This window comes from Camelus ferus, chromosome 15 (assembly GCF_009834535.1).
Source record: "Camelus ferus isolate YT-003-E chromosome 15, BCGSAC_Cfer_1.0, whole genome shotgun sequence".
In the NCBI taxonomy this organism is placed as follows: domain Eukaryota; kingdom Metazoa; phylum Chordata; class Mammalia; order Artiodactyla; family Camelidae; genus Camelus; species Camelus ferus.
In genome coordinates, this window is record NC_045710.1 from 33,029,943 (window position 1) to 33,056,067 (window position 26,125).

Genomic DNA, 26,125 nt, shown 5'->3' on the forward strand with positions numbered 1-26,125 from the left:
AGCCCCCTAAACTTTTTAAATTCTTCTACCCCCATAATTCTTGTTTTTAAAGGGAATTATGGTGGCTTTTCTTTGAGGTTAGGCCACTTCCCTTAAAAACCAACAGGGCAGAATTACCAGTCGTTCTTGCCCTCATGAAATATACAAACTATGGGGAGAGAAAGACATAAATCAGTTACACAAATCAAACCCCCACTGGAGAGTGTAGTGTGTGATGGGGGCTTTGACCTTGTCAGAAAAGTCAGGGACAGCTTCCTAGAAGAAAAATGGCTGCAGAGAAATCTGAAGGATGAGGAGGGATTAGGTGAAAGGAGAGGGGAAAACATTCCAAGCAGAGGGAGCCAGCGTGAGCAAAGGCCTTGTAGCAGGAGAGTTTGCTGTCAGGGCGGAGGAAACAAGGGACAGCTAGAAGTGAGACGACTGAGAAGAAGTAGATGCGGCCAGATCATACAGGCCGCGAGGCATGTTGGGGAGTTTTCTACCTATTCCAAGAGTAACAGGAAGACTTTGAAAGAATTAGGAGGATAGGGGAAGGATAGGGCATGGGTTACAATCAGATTTTCATTTTAGCAGGGTAACTCTGCCCATAGTGTGATCAGCTTTTGGTAGGGGGACTGGAGTCAATGGAGGAAGCATTAGTAAGAAGGTACTTGCAAAAATCTCTAGAGGAGATGATAACTGCTTGGGCCAGAATGGTGGCCATGATGGTGGTGGAAACAGAAAGAAGTAGGCAAATGTACCGAGTACAAAGGTACAAAAGGTAAAAGCAACAGGACTTGGTGATGGATATGAGGGATGAAGGAAAGGGGGGGGTGTCAAGAATGACTGTCAGGTTTCTGACTTGTACACTTGGCTGGATGGCAAAGCCCTGCCCTGAGACAGGCACCCTGGACAAAGACCAGTTGGCTGGGGGAAGATTATGAAGCAGTTTTGAACATGTTGGGTTTGAGTGCCTCTGAGACATCAGAGGGAGATGTCAGAAACACAGCTGGGTAAATGGGTCTGCAGCTCGGAGGAGAGGTTTAGGATAGAGGGAGATGTTTGTGAGTCATTGCTGTCAAGGCGCATTAGACACCTTGGGTGTGGATGAGATCGCTCAGGGAGTATAGAAAGGGGAGGAGAGGGGTGGACCTAGAACCCCGCCTTGTGAGATTCCAACACCTCATGACTGGAGAGAAGAGAAGCCTACAAGAGGAGGCAGAATGAAGCATGCCAGAAACAGGGAGAAAACCAGCTGAAAGCCAAGGGACACAAACATTTGTTGGAAGAGGAGGTGATCGGGAAAAAATGCTGCTGAAAGGGCAGGAAAAACCTAGACTCAGTAATGACAACCATAACTATCATGCCTACAGCTATAATACTGTCAGGAACAATAGTACTAGACAGCCTTTATGGAGCACTGACGATGAGCCAGGCACTTTAACATGTAATTTAATCCTCATAAGAATTCTGCAAGGCAGGCCCCATTATCGCCCTCGTTTTCACAGACGAGAAAGCTGACCACAGAGAGATGAAGTCATTTGCCTGAGGTCACACAGCCAGTAAGTGATGAAATGGGGGTGGGAGTTCTTCTTTCTTACTCCATGATCCCCATCCTTAAATGCCATGGGTCCAATTCTGGAGGATAAAAAGCCGCCGGGGAGGTGGGGTGGGGAGGGGAGATCTTTCCTCTTTAGAGATTTGGATTCCTTCAAACATAGGCAAGGAAATACTCCGTTGTTGCTAAAGCCCAGGTTCAAGTTGGGGACCGTGGAATGGCATCCCAGCAGCTGTTTCTGTTGGCTTGGTTCAGTCAGATTAGGACAGTGTTGAGTGCCTGATGCAACTGTACTTGCCATGGGAAAGACTTGCCCCAAGTGCTCTAAGGCAGTGGTTCTCAAAGTGGAGTCCCCAGACTGGCAGCATCACATCACCTGGGAGCTAGGAGATGCAGATTCTCAGGCTCCAACCCAGATCTTCTGAATCAGAAACTGTTTGGGGCAGGGTTGGGGGGAGCAGGGGAGGAGTCCATGTTCTAACAAGCCTCTGTGTGATTCTGATGTACAAGTTTGAGAACCTGTGTTCTTGGAAGATCTTTGAAAAGAAAAAGAGGAAAACTCCAATAACGTGTAAGCTCTATACCTCACAGGTGCAAAACAGCTTGGCAGAAACCAGATGGGGGAGTGGTTGTCAACCCTGGCTCCCTATTGGGATCCCACGGGGAGTTTTGAAAAGGACTGATGTCTGAGTATCACCCTCAGAAGTTCTGGTTTCATGGGTCTGGATCTGGCCTGATCATTCGATTTTTGAAATAAAAATTTGAATGGGGAATAAATGATTGAATGAGCTTTTGGCCTCTGAATACTTCCGAGTACAAGATCGTACTTGAGGGAGAGAACGAGGCAGGCCTTGAAGGGAAAGAGCAAGTCAAATGACAGAGAAGCTAGACCTTAGGTCCTCTGTGACTGCCAGTAAAGCTTGAATAAATCTGGAGATGGTGGTGGGGCAGAAGATAGCCTGGATTCATAACAATTCTTAGTGATGGACTTATTTTCAAAGAGATGCCAATTACAAGGAGATATACTGTCAAGACTGCTTCATGAATTAAGTATCACTGTGATTTTTTACTCTTTTTTTAATTAATTTTTTTTAGTTGTATTTATTTTCTTTTTTCCCCTTGACAGGGCAGTGGAGATTGAACTCGTAACCTTGTGCACACCAAGCACACACTCAGCTACTGAACTCTACCCCCTGCCTGTGATATTTTACTCTTCATGGGAATGATTCTACTACTTTTGATTGAAAATAATATTCTGACATCCTCGTAGGAGCTCCATTTAGACTGTGCCTATATGTTAAGAATCTACTCTGGCCCTCTGGCCTCTCAAACCTCGTTTCCCCTGGGCTACCTGAACCTTCCTCCCCATCTGACCTGGTCAGTTTACCAGTCCCCAAGCGATCTCACTCTGTTCCCATGTCCTGGTATTTGTTCATACCTCCCTCCACCTCCTCCTTCTCCTCTCAGCACCTAGCTCCTTCTACAATCCTCCATGGCCCCCTAGTTCAGAGAGCTCCTCTTTCTCCTGGTCCTTTCAGCCCCCAGTGCCTTTAAGGCACTCTGCTTCTATTTTGTTTCCATCATTCTGACCGCTTTCCATCTCTGCCCCTGGATCATAATCTCCCCCGCCTCCAGGACAGTGATGGCTTAACATTCTTTGCCTCCTGCCTAGCACAGCAACCCACACTCTACGGGCTCAGAAATAATAGTCAAGAAACTGTGCAAAAATAAATTTCAGTTCATCATCTTCCCATATTATCATGGGGATAAGATACACCACCCCCAATGAGCTGGAACTGGGGTTTGGCTGTTCTTGAGGGCAGAAATCAGAAGAGGCAAACCCAGGTGGGAATCCCAGAAGGAGCAGCCTCCGAAGTGAGAAGTGGCCCTCACGGGAGGGGGCTCTCACCAGCTCATTAGTCCGTATTGTTTGTATTAGTTTTCTAGGACTGCCTTAGCAAATGACCATAAACCGAGTGGCTTAAAATAAGAGGAATCTATTCTCTCACAGTTCTGGAGGCCAGAAGTCTGAAACCAGCATCAATGGCCCAATATCAAAATGTCAACCAGGCTGTGCTCCCTCCAGAGGCTTTGGGAAAGTGTCCTTCCCTGTCCCTTCCAGCTTCTGGTGGCGGCCACCTTCCTTGGCTTGTGGCCACAACCCTCAGTCTCCACCTCCTTGGTCACATTGCCTTCTCCGTTCTCAAATCTCCTCTGCCTCTGTCTTATAAGGACATCTGTGACTGCATTGAAGGCCCACCCTGGTGACCCACAGTAATCCCCCTATCTCAAGATCCTTAGCCTAATCACATCTGTAAAGTCTTCGGGGGGGGGGGAGCGGAGTTTGGTTTGGGGGTTTTTTTGGTTTTTGGGGTTTTTTTTTTTTTTTTGCTATTTAAGGTAACATTCGTATGTTAAGGGATTAGGATGTGGCTGTCTTTGGAGGAGCCATGATTCAACCTACCACACGTATACAGGTAACTGGAGCCTCCACAGGTCACACTTCAAGGTTGTAACAGAAATTAGACAAAGACCTAGGTCTCCTTTCTGTCAGTTTTGGGCTTCTCCCACTAGACGGAGCTGATGCCTATAAAAGTAAGACAGGGAAAAATTTTTAAAGAATACTTTGTACTCTAATTCATGTGCTGTATTCCTTCATCTTGTCTCCGGAACACATGCTACCAGGATTCACCCACCTGTGCAACTGTCCCCCTCAGATCCAGGTTCTGATACTTTGGGCTCATGGTATACTTGCTGGCCTGTGTGAGCAGCTGCTGTGGAATTCACTAAATGGCATTTTCTCCTCTCCTTTCAGGACCGCCTCTTTTTTGTCATGGAGTATGTAAATGGTGGAGACCTCATGTTCCAGATTCAGCGCTCTCGAAAATTCGATGAGCCTCGATCCCGGTTCTACGCTGCTGAGGTTACGTCAGCCCTCATGTTCCTCCACCAACATGGAGTCATCTACAGGTAGCTCTTCCCTCCTCCTCTCTTTTCCAAAAGCAAAAAAAAAAAAGAGAATTCTCCGTAAGCTTGAACTGACTTTGGCTCCTGCCCAATGGGTCTCTTAGCAACCTGGTTTAGATTAGTTGTTTGTTCCAGTTTGCTTACAGAGGACTCTTTTGGGGGGCTGTTTATCACTATGAATGTTAATATTTGAAGAGCCCCGGGAGATCTGACCCACTGTTTTTACCAGTTTTGATTGAAAGCTTAAGCACGACATTTTAAAGGCTCGGCGCCGGGCAACCTTGGGGTGACCTTCGTTTCTCTGTCTCCCCCACCCTCTTCCTTGAACATCAGGGCATTCTCTTGACTTTTTCCTTCTGTGCCATGAACTTCCTCCCCTTCCCAACCTCTTGCCACTTCCTGAGTTTGTTTGGTTTAGTTGTCTCCAGCAGATAGAATTGGAGAAGGAGGAGTTCCTTGGGGGTCTCTGGATTTACGATCTGGGGGGGGAGGAGGGGGGGAACTAGACAATATCCAACAGGAAGTGACTCTTTGCATATCATCCAGTCCCTTATTACTGCCTTGTCCTCCTTCCAAGAAAATGTAGAACACATGCACACGCATACACACACACACACACACACACACACACACACACACACACAAACACAAATTTTCCAGTAAGAGAGCGGGACTGTTTACGCAGGCTCTTCTGTGAGGTCAGGAATTCTGGGAGGAGTAAATATTTATAATTAGCAACAAGGACACTAAAGTTCCATAAGTTTTTTTTCAATGACTGTCAATTTCTTTACTTGGGTTTTGCTTCCTCCTTTTTTTTAATTGGGTAGAAGAGTAGCTGGCTTGGTACAACCCAGAACTAATCACTCACCAGAACTTCACTGGCCCCTTCCTGGGAGCCATGCCCTAAACTAAATGTTCTTCAAGGGTCTCTGACCAACCCCCCACCCGGCCTTCCCTTCCTACTGACATCTCTTAGCTTCCTAAAAGTCTTTCTACTAAAAAATAGCCAGTGGCTCCCAATGGCCCACATAATAAAGCTCATACTTTTTAGCCTGCTTTCATGGCCCTCCACATTGCAAGTCCACATATTTGTTTCCTGTTACTGTGTAACAAATTACCACAAACTCAGTGCCTTAAAACAATACCCATTTATTACCTCACAGTTTCCATGGGGCAGGAGTCCAGGCATGATGTACTTGAGTTTCTCTGCTGTGATCAAGGTGTCAGGCAGGCTGCATTCTATCTAAACTTGGGGGTCCTCTTCCAGGCTTACATGGTTGTGTGCAGAATTCATTTCCTTGCAGCGGTAGAATTCATGTGGCTTCTTCAAGGCCAGCAGAAGAGAAAGTCTTTCCTGCTTGGAGTCCTTAACTTCAGGGAGGCCCGGACCCTCTTTGAAAGAGATTGCTTGATTAGATCAGGCCTAACCAGGATAATCTCCCTTTTGTTTAACTCAAAGTCAGATGATTTAGGGACCTTAATTATATCTGCAAAAATCCCTTTGCCCTTGCCCTGTAATGTCACGTAATCGCACTAGTGATATTACATCACCTTTTTCACATAGTTTTGGTTGGGGGTAAATCACAGTTTCTCCGTCATATTCAAGGGGAGGAGGTTCTGGGATTATATCAGAGTGTGACTCATTGGGGGTCACCTTAGGTTATATCTCCTACAGCCCAGTACACATTTCACCCCTCACTTCCTATGATACCTTGTTTTGTTTTGTTATTCTTATTTTTCATGGACATGTAGTCAATTTATATTGTTAATTTCAAGTGTTCAGTTACACATATACATATGTGTATATGTATTTTTTCAGTTTCTTTTTTGTTACAGCTGATTATAAGAAATTGAATATAGTTCCCTGTGCTATACAATAGATCCTTGTTGTTTATCTATTTTATATATAGTAATCCATGAAATCTTGTTTTGAACCTACCAAGGTTCTTAGCTTTCCTCAAACTTACCTGCCAATTCCCAACTTCCCTGTGCTTCTGCCCTCCTCTCCACCTCCTCTCTCCAACCCAGAAGCTTCATGCAATACTGTCTGCCTGCTCGAAACCTGATTCTTACCAGCCTGAGTGAGTCTCTCCATCCACCACGCTTCATTTGCAGTTTGGGAATGAACTACAAGTTAAGACTCATTGCTGCACCTGCCACTCTTCACCTTGTGCTGGGGTCAGGCATCCAGGTGGATCCTTCACTAAGTAACACCCTCCCCTGAAGGGCCATGGCTTCTTTTTAACCCTTCAATCTTATTTGACGTCCTCTTCTTATCTTGCACATAGAAAATCATCACCAAATGACCATTAGTTTTAATTAGTTTAAAACCCTAATCTCTGCCCCAAAAGCAGCTTGCAGGCTGGTTAGAGTTACTGGGGTTGGGTATGTGGAAAGATCATTCGTACTACAGGGCAGTGCATTGTTAGGTGCCAGTGACAAGAAGAACTGCCATTCTCTAAGGTATCATCCCCACCCCTCCCTGTTGGAATGGGTATAATCATCCACAGTTTACCAGCAGGAATTCAGAGACTTACTTTAATAATTTGCCCACAGCTGTACTTGATAGGTGACAGACTCAGGAAGTATGAGTGGCAGATCAACAAGCTTGTGCTGTCCATCATGAACTTGTCACGGGGCTCTTCAAGTCCAAGTTCACACTCTTTATTAGTCATGCCAACACTCCCAAACTTGACTTCTTTGCATTTCTAGTTTCTTCTCCTTTCTGCTTCCCTCCCACCACACCTGTGAATGCTTTTGTTCTTTGACTTCTATGAGCCATGCTTTCCGCCTGTCTTTCTCTCCTTCCCACCTCTCTGACCATTTATTCCCAATCTCTGTGTCACCTGACCTGGTCCTTCCCCTCTCCAAACCCCATTCTCTAAATGCTGGTTTTTCCCAGGGCCTTCCTCCCCAAATACTCTCCCTGAGCAATTTCAACCTTTGCTTGCCTTCAAATGACCCCTGGGTGCCCACGACTTCCATATCACCATATCCAGCCCCCAAGTTCTCTCTGGAACCCCACACAAGAGCTCTCTCTCAAGATGACCTCCAAGTCCTTCTTCCTTCTCCCCTGGCTAGTTTGCAATAGTTTCCTGACTTGACTCACTCACCGCCTCTCAATTTTCTGCCCTCCCATCTGTCTCCCTCCCTCTCCATTGCTGCCCAGTCAGCACAGGCTGACTATTACATGGTCCCCTTCTTAGCATCCTTCCACCCTTATCAGATAAAGCGCAGTTCCTCTTGCTGGCCTCCAGACTCCCTCAGCCGTGGCCCTGGGGCTGCTGTGCACAGTTGTGTGGTTTGGGCACAGCCCAGGAGTAAGGGACCTAGACAGTGAGCAGGAGGTGGCATCCAGGCCTTCTCTGTTTGTGTGGCTGGCTTCAGCCTGAGAAAGGGGAGCGCTTTCTACTCAGAGGAGATGTCTTTTTGTGTTTTTCACCAAGACACCATGGGTGCTAACAGGGCCCTAGTGGCCCCCAACTGTGTATCCCACCCCCAGGCACTCCAAATTAGGCCATTCTCCCCCAAATACCATTCTCCTTCATTTCTCTGTGTCTTGTCTCCACTGTCCCTGGAATCCCCTTTCTCCTAATCTGTGTCTTGATTAGTGAGTGGTTCCTAGGTCACATCCACAGTCTTGACTGCTTCAGAGTCCCTGGTTTAAAAAATAGGCAGATTCCAGAATACTAGAGGAGGGGGATAGATAAGGATACAGGTGAGGAAAGAGTGGCTGTGAGTTGATGATTGCTGAAGCTAGGTGATGGGTACATGGGGGTTCGCTATTCTGTCTACTTTTGTGTATGTTTTAAATCTGCCATAGTTTTAATTTAAAGAAACTCCAGCAATTCCAGGGTAATCTTCCTAGAGCTTTTGATTCAGGAGGTCTAGAATCAGGGTTCAGGAATCTGTACTTTTTAAAAACATTGTTCCTCAGGTGATTTGGGGACCACGGGTCTAGAAAAATTCCATTCTGCCCTCAGGACTGAGTCACATGCCCCTGTTCTGTGAGGCCTTCCCTGGCCACCCAGCCTGTCATGGGGGTCGTGCCTTCCCTGAGTGACGTGGCATCTCTCTGCTCAGGCTGGTTCCCTCCCTTTGCCAATCTTCTGTTTTTACTTAGGATACCTATTCTGTGATTGAGAACTCCACGTAAGTGGAGTGTGCTTACCTGGCTGGCTTACGATAGTACCCAGCTTGTAGTAGGTATTCACAAAGTATTTGGTCCAGTCTCTCAAGCTCCAGAGCACTCTAGTCCAGTGAATTGCTACCTCATACGTGTGTACTTTTCACAGTCTGTGTTGGAAGCATCTGTAACATACAATATGCAGTTTTTTTTTCCTTGACCCTGAAAGGCTCCCATTCCTTCATCTTTCACATTTTATAGTTGAATGAGGACCATATGATCTCTCTCTCCCATGTTGCTTTGTTTTCAGCTACTGGCACAAAGGCAGTGTGTCTTTGCCTGTTTGCCTCTGGCTGTTCCTGAAGCCCACATGGAGACCATATTTCGGGTGATGCACGGGTTTATCTGGGAGATTGGCAAGACCAAATTTTGCAGGAGGAACCACATTGCTGAAGCTGAGATAGAATTTTCCAGCCTTCCTGCTGGAATTTATACACAAACTAATTAATGGCTTCTTGGCCAGGGTTCAAGAACTAAAGGAAGAAGTCATTTCTCTAGCTGTAGGCTCACACTTGAAGGAGAGCCCAGGCTGACCGGCATGGCCCCTTTTACTCTGGGCCCTCCCCGGTCAGGTCTCCCGCACCGGGCGGCACAGAGCACTGTCTCTGTGTCCCCTGCCCAGCATTCCTGGGCACAGAGAAGCCCCTGTGTGGGAGAAGGCAGTAGCTCACTACGTGGCCATGCTTCCTAGCTGGGTCCCCTCCCTTCTGAACTGGCACACGCTGTGACAGATGGAGGTTTTACAGTGTGGGCCTTCTTCCGAAAGTCAATCCAGGAAACTTTCTCCTCCTCTCCATCATGCTCGGTGCTTATCCATTTTGCTCTGAGCTGCTCAGTACAGCAACTGACTCTCAGAGGGCACTCCTCTGTCCATGCAACACTGAAGAGGGACTGGGATCCGCCTTGGACACAGAGGGCAGTAGGGCCCTGCAAAGAGAACCGGAGGCTTGGCAGACAGGAATGCATCTTCTTCTTCCACAGTCACGAGCATGGCGGCACAGGATGGTAAAGAATATGGCTTCTTCTACTCCGGCCAAGTGTCAACATTTGATGTATCAGTGTCCCCATCTATAAAGTAGGAATCAGAGTTGTACCCATCTCATGAGGTTGTTCGGATTTCGTGATTTAATAGGCATAAACGATTTTGAATAGTGCCTGCCTACCCCAAGGTGAATCCTCAATAAAGATTAATCTTATTATATCTTGAATTGATTTTTAATTGAAGTGTAGTTGATTTACAATGTTGTGTTAGTTTCTGATGTACAGCAGAGTAATTCACTTATACGTATATATTCTTTTTCAGATTCCTTTCCATTACAGATTATTATAACATATTGGATATAGCTCCCTGTGCCGTATAGTAGGACCTTGTTGTTTATCTATTTTATATATAGTAGTGCATATTTGTTAATCCCACACTCTTAATTTATCCCTCCCCCGTCTTTCCACTTTGGTAACCATAAGTTTGTTTTCTATGTCTCTGAGTCTGTTTCATAAATAAGTTTTGAATTGATTGTTATTAAGATGTATTAAAAGAACATTGGAGATTTTTTTTTCTCCAGCCCAGGCTCCAAAAGGGAGTCACATTAGAAGAATGAATTCCTTCCTTCCTTTTTATAAGATTGAATTCCTTTTCTTTAATTACAGAAGTAGTAGCCATAGGAAAAATAATAAAACAGCAAAGAAAGGGATAAAGTCAATTTTCTTTTCACAACCTCATAGCTACCCAAGATAAAACAGTTGAATAGCTTCTCGAGAATCCTTCAAGAAATCTTGAGCAAGTTACTGACCCTCTTTATGACTGCCTTCCATTTGTGAGTTTCGGATAATGCCTGCCTTGTCACCTTCATAAGGTGTTGGAGAGTGAGCGTGGCAAGTCAGGCTGTACAGGTGGAAGTGAAAGATATGAAAACAAGTGGGCAATGACAAGGTGTTTTGTTTATGTCAAGAGTCATTGATGATTTACACTTGTCACTTCGAGCACTAGAATTTGGTCTTTACCTAGCAGGAGCGGAAGTTGTAAGTTTTAAAGCTCTCCTGCTCCTTTATTTCTCAGAGACTTTCAATCTTTAATGAGCCATTGTCATCACTCCCCAAGAGTCAGTCTCCCCTGTGCGCCTGTTGTGTGCCTGGTCCTGGAATTGAGGGGCAGTAAGGAGACCAGAGGAGAGAGAAGGGCATCTTTGCTTTGGCCCTGTCTAGATCACTCTGTACTCAAGGTGCTTAGAAAAGGCTTTCCTTGTTAATAATTATGTTTATAACAAGTCAATTAAGAGTGAACAATCTTATGGTTACCAGGGGGAAAGGGATGGGAAGGGATAAATTTGGGAGTTTGAGACTTACAAATGTTAGCCACTATATATAAAAATAGATTAAAAAAACAAATTTCTTCTGTATAGCACAGGGAACTATATTCAATATTTTGTAATAACCTTTAATAAAAAAGAATATGAAAACAAACATATATATGTATATACATGACTGAGACATTGTGCTGTACACCAGAAATTGACACATTGTAACTGACTATACTTCAATTAAAAAAATATAAAAATGCATTCCTTAAAAAAAAAAAAGAATTAAGAGCAGAGAACATAGATTTAGTTCTGATTTAGTTTAGACTCAGATAAACCTGAGTATGAAATGTCTGGTCCTCTCCAGGGCTGGGGGACAAAGTCCAAAAGGAGGAACTTGGGACAATTTCCCTAGAAAGAGCTGGAGACATACAGGGGTCTCTATCTGTGCCCTCTAAGCCAGATCTCCCTGCAAAATACATGCAGAGTTGTGATGGACGCTGTAGTCTTTCCTTCCTGGTGGTCCAAAGGGAGGTTGTGTGCCTAGTTTGGGGCCTGATAGCCCGCCTTGGTCCCTGGAAACCTTTCCTGCCATGAGCACAGTTAGGCATTTTCTGACTTGATGAAGATCTCTGGTTAAAAGGCTATGTTAGTAACGGGAAGGTCTGATATTTAGAGTCTCATTATTTGCAATGTAGCTAATGCTCATACAAAGCAGAGGAGGAGGAAGAATCGGGATGATCCTTTCCTCTTTCCTCCTCAGTCTTCTAGAACCTGGCCCTTAGATAGTCACGTGGGGATCTCTGTCCCCACAGAGCGTTGTTCTCAGCTGTCAGCGCTTCCCCACCCAGTGTAGAAAATGATACTTTAATGTAAAACTCCCAAAGATCTAAGGATTGAGTGTACAATGGGAGGATATCGCTCCCATGGCAGGAATCACAGGGTGAGTGTTAGATCAAGGAGTGCCTCCGAGGCCATCTAATCCAACTCCATTTTATAGACGCGGAACTTGGAAACCAAAACCAGGCAGTAACTCACCCAAGTTTACACAGAGAAGTGTTTTTAAAGCTTAGATGTTATTTTAATCAAAGATATACATGTAGATAAAGATTCAAACAGTTCTACAAGGTGTTTAAAGACATGAAAAGCCATTTTCTAGCCTTCCTTCCCCCTAATTTCTCCTTCCACAGAGACAACCACTTATTACTCTTTTAGGCGACACTGCTGGTATGGATCTCTTGTATTTCTAAGTAACAGTTTTATTTTAAATTTTTTTATACAGTATCCTCTGATTTTCCACCATGAAAGTGAGAATTTAGTTCTCTGCCCCACCCTCAACCTATTCACTGCCTACCCCCCACATCCACATACCCTTCTAAACCGCCCATCCTCTCAGTAGAGTTTATTATAATTTTAGCTAAATAAATATACATTGAATACATTATTATGACTGTGAAATACTATTTGGAACTAAGCCATGTGATAACTGTAATTACATTTCCTTTCCTATACTTTTTCTTTGTTTTCCCTGGAGATAATAACTTTCTCTTTGTGGTCTGTGTAGTTATTATCAATCAACACAAATGCTCTATAGGTTGTCCACATCTCCCTTTGGGATGGCTAGGTACTGTAGGCATTCTGTCAGTATTCCTAGGTAAATTTCTCCCAGAGCCTTCTAAGCTGCTCCACAGTCTCAGCGGCTGCCCTCAGAGCCTGCTGCAGAGCTGTCACCCCAGGACCTCCCACCAGTGTTGTACTGGCATCTTTGCCTCTCCTACATGAGAGCTCCTCTCTCTCGTATCCCACATCTCCTCTTTCTTGATATGGCAACTGATATACCTCCAACAGTTTTCTGAGAGTGTGGGAAGTAAATTTTTGAGACCTTCCTTTTATATCTAAAATCATCTTTATTGTATTCTCAAATTCAATAAAGAGTTTGGCTAGATATAGAATTCTAGATTGAAAACCATTTTCACTCAAAATTTCAAGGTATTGTTCTATTGCCTTCTAACTCCCAGTGTTGCTGTTAAGAAGTCAAAACTACGTTGCTTTTGATCCTTTGTATAGACCTGCTTCCTTTTTTCTGGAAGCCTGTTAATTACTTAAGATGTGGAGGAGGCCCACTTTCATACGTTGCATTGGGCCCTGGATAAACCTTTTTAATTTAGAAAGTTATGCCCTTCAGTTCTGGAAAATACCTTATTTCTTTAATGATCTCTTCTGTTTTCTCTTTCTGAAACTGTCATTCAGATATTGGATTAGTCAACTTGGGATTTATTATAGTGAATAATCTGACTGGCCACTTCATTGGGGAACTTCTGTCAGTATTTTTAGAGTTTTCCTCTCAGAGTCCTCTGATTACCCTGGGAAGACTCTTCCAGAGTCCTGCCTGGAGAGAGAGGAGCCAAAGGAGAGAAGAGGGTTGGAAGGCCCAGCTCCCAGAAAACATAAATCCATTCAAGTCCCCCACTCTTACTTAGTTCTTTACCTGGTGCCTGCCCTCTCCCCCTACTCCACTTTGGGTCTGGAAACCCTCTACTCTGTCTTCTCCAGAGAATAAACATCTGAGGCAGGGAAGGGGCTTGCAGAATAAGAAGAGAACCTGAGTTTTTAATTGCTTTTCAACCAGGTATCTTCATTTTCTCTCTCTCTACCTCACCCTCATCTCCAAAGGTAACTTCTAACTGCAAATTCCTGAGCTTGGTTAGAACAGGAAGTGGGAGATTCTATAGCATAAATTTGATTGTTCTTGACTTTCCCCCTTGGTTCAGGATTCAGCTCTTTCTCAGGTTTACTACGTCATCTCCCACTTACTTGTTTGCTTTCCAGCTTCCAAAACTGTGTTGCTGTTCTTTCTTCTCTTATTTGCCCCATCTTCTTGTGTTTAAGCCTTTGTATCTAATTTCAGGAAGGAGAGAAATTGTGGGTATTCAAGCTACCCTTTTTATCTAGAAATCAATAATAGTAATAACAACAAAAATAACAATCACTGCAGCATTAGGAGCAAGGACAACAGCAACAGTGATAGCAAGACAGTCATTTAGCCTTTGTTACCAGCCAGACGCTATTCTGAGCACTTTGCATCCATTAACTCATTTAATCATCACGCAAAAACCCTATGCAGTAGATACAGCTATTACCCGTGGGACTGGCGATATTTCCAAAGAAGGAGCTCCTGCCAGATCCCACCACGCTGCTGCCACTGTCGGGTCACCCTGTCCCATTGCTGCCAGCTGTGGTTTTGCGTGGGAAACAAAGTTGTATGTTGGAGACAGTGCTGAGTTTGGAGTCAGAGAACTGGGGCTGAATCCTGGGGCTGCCTCATCTTTGTTGTGTTTTCCTGGGCAGAATACTTAAACTCTTTGAAATGTAGTTTCCTTGCTGTACCATGGGAATTAGAATGCAAACTTCCCTGGAGTGTTTCGAGACTTACATGAGAAAACATTTGCAGAATTGCCAAGTGCTATCTTTGGCATCTAGAAGGCTCTGTAAATATTAGTTGGATGAATGAGGGAGCGTATGGTTACGGAGTCAATGTTATGGGCTGAATTGTGTCCCCTCCAGATTCGTATGTTGAAGTCCTAATTCCTAGTACCTCCAAATGGGGCAGTATCTGGAGATAGGGCCTTTAAAGAAGTAAAGAAGTAAAAGGTAAAATAAGGTCATATAGGTGATCCCTTAACCAATATGACCAGTGTCCTTATAAGAGGAGGAGATTAGGACACAGAAATGCACAGAGGGGAGACCATGAAGACGCCAGGAGAAGACCCATTTACAGGTCAAAGAGAGATCTCAGAAGAAACCAGTCTTGATCTGGGACTTCCAGCCTCCAGAGCTGTGAGAAATACATTTCTGTTGTGTAAGTAACCCTGTGTATGGCACTTGGTTATGGCAGCCCGAGCAAATTCATACAGAGAACCCTGGTTCCAGTCCCAGCATTGCCACTTACTAGCTGTGCAGCCCTGGGCAAATGACCTAATCTCTCTGATCCACAGTTTCCTCATCTGTAAAATGAAGCTGATAACAAATATTTAAGTAAGGTGGCCTAGCCTGCGGTCTTGGCATTAATTGAAAGATTTAAATAAGCTAATGGACATAGAGAGGACTCTGCCCCATGCAGGGTAAGGGCCCATCTAGGGCAGGGCCTGGATCTCAGGGCCAGGTAGTATTCCACAGAAAGGAGCCTCTTGTTGGCATTACTCCATTACTGTGAGCACTTGGGGACCCTGGGGCAGGAGAAGCAAGTGCTGAGAAACACACGTGTCAGTGTTGGAATAGCCAACAGGTATGCTTGCGTCGGAAGGCTGCAGAGTCTGACTTTCTTACCTTGGCCTTCCTGTTGGGCTCCCTTGGCATCCACTCGTCTCCATGAGCTCCCACTCGGCCCACACCCCCATCCCTGCTCCTTATATGACCTGCTTTAGCAAAAAAGCTGACTCCAGAAATGTGCATTTTGATAATGAGAGTCATTGTATCTGTCTACTGTATTGAATAACTGAAAGGCTTGTCCTCCTGATAAAAGAATGCTACATATTATCATGGGGTTTTCAGAAGTAGTCACTTTTGTCGTGGGTCTGGGTTTACTTAGGGGTGAGACCATCTTCACCCCAAACTGCTTTTGTGAGGTGTTACCTGCCAATAACTGTGGGATGAAGTCATAGGGACATAATGAAGTGAAGGGTGGGGAAGAGAAAAGCAGAGACTGAGCTGGTTGGGATGAAAGCCAAGTTTACATTCTTCTGAGGAAGCCACATTATTGCTGACCAGATCGGAAGTCGAATTCTGACTCCCATTGACATTGGAGGTTCAGAGCAAACAGGAAGTTTGGAACCAGAGTGAAATTCCTGATTAAATTTGTCTGGGTGTTTTAGCTAGTAGTGTGTGTTCACAGAGAAAATGATCATGGACAGACTGTGTTATCTCCTTGTGTGTCTTTCATGATCCCTGCCATAGAACCGAGGACCCAGTACAGTGCTTAAGGACTTCTGGGTTCAAACTCTGTCTCCACTTATTAGATAGATGATCTTAGGCAAGGGACATCTCTAACCCTCAGTTTCTTCATCTGTCAAATGGGAATATTATCTCCCTCAAAGAGATATTGTGTGACTCAAACACGTTAGTACATGTAAACCGATTACAATTTTGTCTGGTACAGAGTAAGCCCTCACTAGCTGCTGTTATTGTCATCATTATTCTGTTCCAGCAGTGGTTGAGTGGACAGTTGATAAGATTCACTTTGTCTGTCTTGAAATTTTCACCATGAATGTGTCTTGCCAGTTGGCAAACTGATGAAAAAACCTTGTCAGGTTAGAGTCTTCTAAACAAAGCCTGGTTTGAGGAGTTGGGACCTGTCTTATGAAGGGGAATTCAGTATCTGTATATTAGCTTTTATTTTACGACCATGTATTCTACAGAAAGTAGAAATCTTGGAACACATATTACTGCACTGGATTCAACAGGAGAGCCTGAATTCTCCTAGGTTTAGTTGTAATGATTTTGTTTCTTCAATGCCCTTGGCCAATGATTGAACTGCAAAAAATGGGGATTATTTTAGCAAACAATGGGCAGCTTTGCCACATGGTAAGTGGAATCTCTGGGAACATCTGAGCAGGTCCCAAGGTCTCAGGAGTCCTGGCTGAGTCCAAGATGACTCAAGCCTGTGAGGGGCAGTGGGTTGAAGGGGTACCTCAGCCCACAGATGCAGTAGGGACCACACTTAATTAGCTTTGCTTCTCTTTGGTCATGTGGTAGGTAACAGGTATAGGATTCACCCTGGTGGTTGTTGCCACCTTCTCTTCCCTTGCTTCTAGATCTCTTCTCCCACCATTCCTGCAGGTTAATTGTCCTAAAACAAGGAATTGGGGCACTTTCTTGCTCAGAAGTCTGCGGTGACTCTGTGTTATCTCAGGATAATGTCCAGACTCTTCCACCTATTACCTGAAGCCATCCCCAAGCTGACCCTCTCACCAGCTGCTTCTCTAGGGTTTGCACACAGGCCTCTTCCTACCCACCCTGTCTTCCCAAGCGCTTCTCCCACCAGGCTCCTCTAGGAAGCTCTGCTTGAACCTAGCAGGCATCCTCATCGACACAGCCACACACACTGTACATTTATTACCCAGATTCCAGACATCGACAGGCGCTCCATGAGTCCTCTCTTTGCCAAGGGATATCCTGCCTTTCCTGAAATACTGTATCTTCTTTTTCACTTTTTCTTTTTTCTCTTTCCCATCCTCTAAGATTCAGCTTCATTTCATTTTCCCCTGGCCTTTTCAAGCAAAGTTCATTCTTTCTTTCTCCTGTTCACATTGCATCTGCTCCATTTTATTACAGCATTTCTCACATTGTACTGTTAACTATTTCTCCACTGAATGGTTTTGTAGAGTTTCCGTGGGTTATGCTGAACTTACGGTTTAATCCAGTCACCCTTGAGTTCATAGCCAGCCTATTCAAATGTATCAAGAAAACATGGGAGGGGGGCTGTGCTTTCTAAACATATTTGGCCACATAGCTGCATTTTCTAATGGACTTCTTGCTGGTCCCACATTTCTCTAGGCTTCCTTTCTGTGTGCACTACCCCAGTCCATGGGGCTTTTTATTCTTCACAATGTCTGGTTGATGAAGTGCTGCAGGAGAAAAAACACGGGGCTAGGAATCAGGCCAGAACTCTAAAAAAGCTTTGCCTCAGTTGGGTGACCTCAGGCAAATTACTTCTCCTCTGTGCACCCCTGTCCCCTATGCGACAGCTGCATTGGAAGATCTAGCTTTGTGAGCCGAAGGTTGTTGGTCTGGGGATGCCTTGAATAGACTCTGAAAATGAATATCTAAATATGGCATCTACAAATGAGCTCAGTGAGGCTCCAGAGGTAAATGAATTTAAGTACCAAGAGTGCCTGGTACCTGCTGGAGAGTTTAGAGGTCCTGGAACGTGATACGTCATTGGCAGGCAGTCCCATGCTCTGCTCTCTGAGCGTTAAATCATTGTGGATTCCCCCTCTCCAGTGTATCCAGAGTCCTCCCTCTTAATCAAAACGAATAGTTTCTCAAGGCTCTGATGTTGCCAAGTTAGATATTTATCCTTTTGGTGAGCAGAGCTCCTTCCAGGGGCCGTAACCCACCACATGGGTATGAATTTCTGTCTGAGGAATGGGGCTGTTTGTTAGAAAGTCATGGTCCTGTTGAGATTGATAATCTTACACCCCATGGGTCAAAACCCTCTCTGAAGTGGGGCATCTCCCAGGTGAAATTCCCTCCATTATTAGAAATCTACTAATGCAAAAGCATTCATCCAAAAGGGATTTCTGTTTGGGTTTGTATCTTTTCTTGAAGAGCACTGCTCATTTGTTCATAGAGCTGTGTGTTTAAGCAGATGCTCATCTATTCAGTGAACAGTGATTTTTAAGCCTCCTTAGAGTATTTGGTGTAGGCATTGGAGATGCCATGAAAAGGAAGAGACACATTCTCTGCCCTCTTGGCACTTAAGTTTGGGTGGGGACGCCAGACAATAAAACAATAAGCAATAACAATAAAAACTGATAAGAGTGATGACAGGGAAAAGGTAGGGTGCCAAGGAACTGCATAGCAGAGATACCTCAGCTAGTTGGAGAAAATCAAGGAAGGCTTTCTGGAAGAATTGGCCTCTCCCAGAGAGGACCACTTGGGTAAGGAGGAGTTGGCCAGGGTAAGAGGACATGGGAGAGTCTACCAAGAAGTGGGAACAGGATGTGTGAAGGCTTGGTTAGGCGAGATGCCAGATGGGTCTCCAGGTCTAAAGAATTTCTACATGCCTGAATCTCAACGCACAGAGGGAGGCCTGGTGAACAATGAGGCTTGAGGGGAAGCCTCAGACCCCATCCTGAGGGGCCGCAGAACAACTGTCAAAAGTCATGTGAGTGTACCCTGATGTGATGTTAGACTGTATTCTATGTGGGAATTGTGGAAGAGAGGCCAACTATTTGTCGAATTTCAGAGGTGGAAGAAAACTTGGGGGTCAGCTACTTCAGATCCTTCTTTTATAGATAAATAAACTATAAGTCAGGGAGGTAGTGTGACTTGTCCAAGGTCATTCAGTCTCTTGGTGACCCTGGCAGAACCATGAATAGGGGCTCTGGTGTTTTTTGATGGCATGGGCTGATAAACTGACTCCAAATAAACAAACAGAAACACCTGATTTGTAGCTATTTGTGTAAATTGTTGCCTCGCCCCCACTGCCCCCCAGAGGCAATTTCAAGCTACCTGTTGTTTAACAGTCAGTTCACAAAGTTCCTGAAAATTTAGCAGTCTGACTTGTGAGCTGGCACCAAAGGGAAAGCTGTGCACATCTCTTCCCAGCTCCATAATCAGCGACATTTTGTTAGTAGTTTGAAATCAGCCATAGTAGGAGTAGTTATACCATGGAAATGGGCAGATGCTCCAGATCAAGGTTTGTTTCCCCTGGAGAGCTGTTGTTAAATATTTACCAGCTCACCATTTGAATTGAAATCTCTGGATTAAGTTGGGCAGTGCTGTTCAGTTCAACTGTATCCTTATTAGTTTTCTGCCTGCTTGATCTATCACTGAAAGAGGGCATTTGTGTATTTTTTCTTTCAGTTCAATAGTCTTATCTCTAACAGCTTTCTTGAGATATAATTCACATACCATTCAGTTCACCCACTGAAAGTGTGCAAATCAATGATTTTTAGTATATTTGCACGGTTATGCAGCTATCATCACAGTCAACTTTAGAATATTTTCATCACCCCGAAAAGAAACTCCATTCCTTTTAATCATCATTCCCCAGTCCTCCCCCGCCCCCACCCTAGGCAACCACCTATCTGCTTTCTTTCTCTATAGATTTGCCTATTCTGGATATTTCATATAAATGGAACCATACAACATGTGATCTTTTGTGACTAGCTAAGTAAAAGAAACTTAGCATGTCTCCAAGGTTCATCCACATTGTAGCATGTATCAATACTTCATTCCTTTTGATAGCTGAATAACGTTTTGTTGTATGGATATACCACATTTTGTTTATTCATCAGTTGATGGACCCTTGGACTGTCCACCTGCTGCTGTTAATATTACTGTACTGTAATAAACTGTGGACATGTTTTCATTTATCTAGCTAGGAGAAGAATTGCTAGGTCTAGTGGTTAAACATTTTAGAACTCTCAAGCTGTTTTCCAGAGTGGCTGCACCATTTTACATTAGCAACATATGAAGGTTCCAGTTTCTCCACATCCTCATCAACACTTGTTATTGTCTGTCTTTTTTGATTATATATCCAAGTGGATGTGGTGTATATTCAGTTGTTTTTTGAGTTCTAGCAGTTTTGGCCTCTATACGTTTTGATTCTCTGTTGTTAGCCACATACCTGCTTAGGATTTTTTAGGTCATCTTGAAGAATTGACCATTTTATCATTATGTAATGTACCACTTTATTCCTGATAACTTTCCTTATTGTGAAGTCTGTTTTGTCTGAAAGTAATGTAGGTAGCTTTCTTTTGATTAGTGTCAGCATGGTATTTCTTTTTCTATCCTTTTGCTTTTAATCTGCCTGAATCTTTAATATTTAAAGTGTGTTTCTAGTAGACAACATATAGTTGAATCTTGTTTGTTGTTTCTTAATCCACTCTGACAATCTGTCTTTTAATTGATGTATTTAGACCATTCACATGCAAAGTGATTATATAATTAGATTATATCTACCATTTTTGTAACTGTTTTCATTCATTACATTTATTCTTTATTCCCTTCCCCTTTTTTTCTGCTGCTTTTTTTTACTAAAAAGAAAAATTACCGATTGTAATTGTAAGATGCATTTTAACTTCAAAATTGTTAAAATTTAAAAAATAAAGTGTGTTCTAGAATCTATGAACCATGGTCATAGTACCCCCACACAAGAAGGTTGTAGGGCTTAAATAGGGCTATGCATCAAAGTACTTAGCACAGTATTTGGTATTACAGTGAGCACTAGATATTAACCATTACCCTAATTACTGTATTAGTCCTACCCAATTACTTTATGATCTCACAGCTGACTTAGACACTGCAGTTCCTACATCACAGTTGAGATTAATTACCCTAAATACATAGGCATATGGTTCTGAACTAGGGTTTTTTTGTGGTCACTTACTGCAAATATGTTCTCTTGATCTGTTTGTTCTATAGTCTACAGTTAAACACAGAACTCTGCAGTCGGACAACCCCATATTTGAATTCCATACTCATCACTTACAGATGTGTGACCTCAAGGACTTTCTTAACCTAAGTCTCAGTTTCCTCACTTGTAAAATGTTTATATTAATACCTCCTTTGCAGAATATGGTCATGACCTAGCAGATGCTCAAATCACAGGTATTATTATTTTCTGTTGTCATCCTATCTCCTCTAAATAAGATACTTACTTGCCTCAGTATCCCTTTTTGAGCTGGGAAACTCTAGGCAGGACCTGATGGGTGCATAGAAGGATTTAAACATTAGCAGGAGAAATGCCTTGAACCGTAGGGACAAATCTCTCCAGGTGAATTTGGCAGTGGGGAAAGGGGGCAGGGCTTCTTCCTAGCCTCACATGGGGGCTCCCTCTCAGCCCTGGAGAGGATCAGCTCGAGGATAAAAAGAGACTCCCAACTGATGCAAGCAGCAGAGGCAACATGACCGTAGCCAGCCTCCTCACATCCGTCAGAAAGCAGTGAATCCTGATGGAACATCAGCTACGAATTCATTGACCCTGTCTGTTGTGGAGACCCCAGGTGGATGATTGTGCTTCATCTCTGCAATTTTCTCCTCAAGAATTCTAAATACTACTAGTTACTCATTTTCCTTTGCTTCCTTATTTATTTTTCTTTTATATTTTTGTCTCCTGAGTCTAGTTTTGGTTTAATGGTAATGAATCACTGACTCTCTCTTCACTCCCAGGACATATTTTCAATGTCTGAACAACTACAAGCCTGGGCCTTTAGACCCAGCTGAGTGGGAGAACTACATTCACAGAAGAATCCTATAGCACTTGTCTCCGTTTCACGGAGGTGGCGGGTATGTCAGGCAGCATTGAACTAAACATGGGCAGAGCTAGGCCACCTATAGGAGATTTTTGTGTTTGTCTTAGTTTTCTGTGGTCAGGGGACTTTGTTCATGATTCTTCTGAGTCGAGGCTGCAACCTTCCAGAGGTTGGGCATTGCCTGGCTAACATGGCTGGAAACAATATCACATTTCTGGATTCCAAAGCTTCTAGAAGAATCTAAAACTCTTAACCTCAGGAGAGACCCTTTATGATTCAGAGAGAATTTTGTGATATACTGATGTGAGTTTGAAAAAACAGGATGAATTAGAGCAATTATCTGGATTACTTAAACTAAGAAAAGGGCAGGATTTGGAGGAAAAGGATTTCAGGCCTTAATAACATATACTTAGGAATTCCATTTCCCAACATTATGTGTTCTAGAAGATCCTGGAAATCCTGTCCCATTGGCCTGGGCTGCTGAGGAAAGGCAGGGACATTTCCACAAGGGCTTCCAGCCTGTCCTGAATTACACTCCTGGAGAATTTCTCCATCCTATGTCCCTCCTGGACCACAGTGGAACTCAAGCCTCAGTCCTAAGGACTGGAAGGTTATACTAGGATAAGAGGTTAGAGGAGTATTATTTCATAAGTTATCAACTACCCAAAGCAGAACAAAGTTTTCAAGCTCAGCCAGTTACTTTGGACTTTTGCCCCCCAACCTTGTAAGCTTCCCCAGACAGGGCCTTTTCCCAGACACTACTTCCCATCCTTTCCAGGTTCCTGTGAGGTAGTGGAGGTGATTGCTACTGGTGAGAGCTTCAAAACCTAACTTATTTTTTGCACAAAGAAATGCACATCTCATTAGGCCCCAAATCCCAGTGAAAATTGTCCACCTGGTGTGTCTTGTCCAGAGACTTCAGCTGCTGAGCACATAGCTGGAAGAATAAGCTGAGGGGTATAAGGAGTCCAGAAGCCTACTTCCCTGCAGGTGCCATGGAATTCTCCAATGGGGGCCCATTATTGTCAAAGGCACATTTGTTTGTGTACAACATGATACTGGCCATTGATAAGAGACATATCTTTGTGTGCATGAGGCCAGACTTGGGAGCTATCTATGTGTATATCAGTGCTTGCTTCAAAGCTACCGAATTCTATTTGTGTATTTTTCTGAATTATAAATCCGTGTTTTTGATGGAAGCAAGATACAGAACTATATTTAGAACCTGCTTGGAATCAGACACAGGCTCCTTTGCCTCTCTGTAATGAGCACCCCATCACAGAGGGTACCCTGGGGAATGCAGCTCAGAGAGTTTTCCCATCATTTACCTTCTTTTCTTTTATCTTTGTATAGAAGTCTTTATCTTTGTTTTTCTCTTCAGTGTAAGATAAACAAAATTCCTTATTATTAGGAACCAAAAGCCTAAAGTTACAGAGAGAAACAGCTTGCTTTATCATATTAGGGGCAGGAGGATTGGGGTGAGATTCCCTCAAGAGGTGAATGAGAATTTCTTTGCCTAGTAGCTTATGGGATTTCAGAATGTGGGTAGGGTTGTAGTGCTTGCTCATTCTCAAAATGTTTTGCTTTTGTTAGTCTTGTTAGGGAGCATGAGCTCTTCTCCTCTTGGGTCCTCCAAGGTGCCCAACACAGGGCTGTGTATGAAGTAAGCCTGCTTCAAGGAGGATTTCCCTTTTTGGCAGGTGGGTACATTCCTGCAGATAGAGAAGATCAAATGAGACTTACTTCTTAGAACTTCTTAGAGAACAGTGAGCACACGTGTATATGAGCAGCTTGACAACTACAACCCATAGGAGAAGTCTCAGGATTCTAATCTAAAACATCCAGAGTAATACGCAGCTTAGTAACTGTGGCCTGGATGTTTTCATCCTAGTTTCAAATAAAATAGGATGATGGTGAAAAATGTGAATGGGGATTGGCAGGCTGCTGGTGAACTGGTGCTGTTGACACTTTGGAACAATTACGAAATAAGAAGGCTGGGATATTCTGATGGTGTTCTCCCAGCCCCCATCCCAGTCTGCTCTTAACAGAATCCAAGCGGAAGAAAACGAAAACACTAATATGAAAAAATACATGCACCCCCAGTGTTCATAGCAGTGTTATTTACAGTAGCCAAGATATGGAAGCAGCCTAAGTGTCCATCAACAGATGAATGGATAGATAAAGAAGATGTGCTATACACACACACACACACACACACACACACACACACACACACACACACACACACACACACACACAGGAATACTACTCAGCCATAAAAAATGAAATTTTGCCATTGACAACAACATGGATAGACCTGGACAGTATTATACTTAGCGAAATAAGTTAGATAGAGAAAGAGAAAGACAGATACTGTATGTTATCACTTATATGTGGAATCTAACAAATAAAGCAAGCAAATGAATATAACCAACAAAAAAAGAAACCAAGTGAGCCATTTAATTGATGGGATAATAATGATACCTGTGCTAATAATGATACCAACCCCACCATCTTCACATGTCTGCTAGCCAAGTGTATGGCCCATATGCTATCCCCACTCTGCCCTGTGGTTGGCCAGTGACAATAATTGAATCATCACAAAAACTAATTTAGTAAACACAAATATCCTATACTAAAATCAGAGGAAGGAGAAAGAATAGCAAATGAGGATGTACTTCAGTAGCTAGGTTTGGAGTGAGGGATGGATAAAACTGTGGGTAACAGAAAGACCTTTCACTTGGAGAATCTAAAGAATTCTATGGTGGTTTTTCTTGCTATTGCTTAAAAGGAAGCCAGCAGTAAAGAAAATTATGGGTCAAATTTCATAGAAGAAGGAACATGAAACAAAGGATTTTATCTTTATTAGCTAAGAACTCAATTTAATGTTTGAAGGAAAGTTAAAAAAAAAAAAGAAACCCAATGAACTATCAAAAAGGACTATAGAATCCTGCCAGATTAGCTCTTCCAGAAAGCATGTGAAGGCACAGGGACTGGGAGTTTCTCAATTCTGCCATAAGGAAATAGACTGACTTTTTTCCTTTCTTTTTTTTTTTTTTTTAAAGCAAACATAGCAGAGTTGACACATCCAAATGATCCTTTCAGAGAGCCCTCCTGGGAGACTTTCTTCTCAGGGCAAAAATACAGCTTTGACTTTGAATATTTTTATACTCCTCTCTAGGTTTTACTTTGAATAGTCTCTATTGTGTCTAATAGTCCTCCTTGGGAGGTAAATCTGGTTTCTGAAAATCATTTTTGTAGCAAAAATAGTATATGCCCATGAAGGCAAACCCCTGACTTTTCTGAGTGGCTGTGAAATGATGGGTTCTGAAAGACATTCTCCCTGAGGTCCAGAAGGCGAGTGGGCAGAAGCAGCAGCCTCTGGACTCGTCAGTAACTTCCAGGGAACCCGGCGAGCAGCAGCCCGGCTGGGTGTTTACACACCTGTGAGCCAGACACACCTGGGATAGTGGGATCTGGGCTCTGCATGCTGGCCAGTTTTTCTTTCCTTCTGACCTTCATTTTCCTCATTTAAATCTTGGGATAGCGTATGATTATTGTGAGTATTAAATGAAGTAATGCTTGAAAAATATATAGGAAGGACTTAGTGATTGTTTATCGTTGTTATTATTCAATAATAACACCCTAATGTGGAGCCAGGTTATGTGGTAAGTTATCAGTATTAGCCGCTTGGTTGCAGGGTTGATTCTAAATATGTCAGGTTTTGACTTGGATGTACTCTTACATTTGAAGAGTAGGGTCATCTGAGGTAACTGCAGAAAAGCTAGGAAAACATTTCTAATCCTTAATCCTGTAAAAACTGTTCCAGCAGGGCATTTATTTACCTCAAAGTTCCACCCCAGCCCTAATAGTCTGTGAAACTGACTATTACATCAGATAATGGAATTAATATGAACAATAAGAAAAAGTGTTAAGTAGCATGGATAATTGAAGGATAAACTGTCAGAGAGTCAAGTAACTTTATATGTACAGCTTAGAGGAAAGTGTCCTGAATAATCACCTTGGACCCTTTTGTGGAATTGTCAACGGGAGAGACTCCTCTGTGGTCTCGTTGCTTAAGGCGATGAAGTAATTTGTTTAACTTGGGGAAGAGAAGCATCGCCAAGAAGAAAACCTACCTGAAATTCCACCAACAAAGGAG

General features: G+C 43.4%; 1 protein-coding gene and 1 long non-coding RNA gene across 4 annotated transcripts in view; one reads left to right on the forward strand and one right to left on the reverse strand.

The window, feature by feature from the left end:
- Nucleotides 1-26,125, forward strand: part of PRKCE (protein kinase C epsilon) — a 470,469-nt gene that overhangs the window by 386,954 nt on the left and 57,390 nt on the right. For all 3 annotated transcript variants that reach the window (XR_004326300.1, XM_032497439.1, XM_032497438.1), the window contains exon 11: nucleotides 4,353-4,507. Coding sequence is in view for 2 of the 3 variants with exons in the window: in XM_032497439.1 (XP_032353330.1) it covers nucleotides 4,353-4,507 (155 nt within the window). In the remaining variant the exon portion in view is untranslated. The remainder of the gene's footprint in view (nucleotides 1-4,352; nucleotides 4,508-26,125) is intronic.
- Nucleotides 720-4,356, reverse strand: LOC116668970. Its single transcript, XR_004326301.1, has 3 exons — nucleotides 4,234-4,356; nucleotides 4,002-4,124; nucleotides 720-2,073 (listed from the first exon to the last, which is right to left on the reverse strand). It is a non-coding gene; the product is annotated as an uncharacterized LOC116668970 (long non-coding RNA).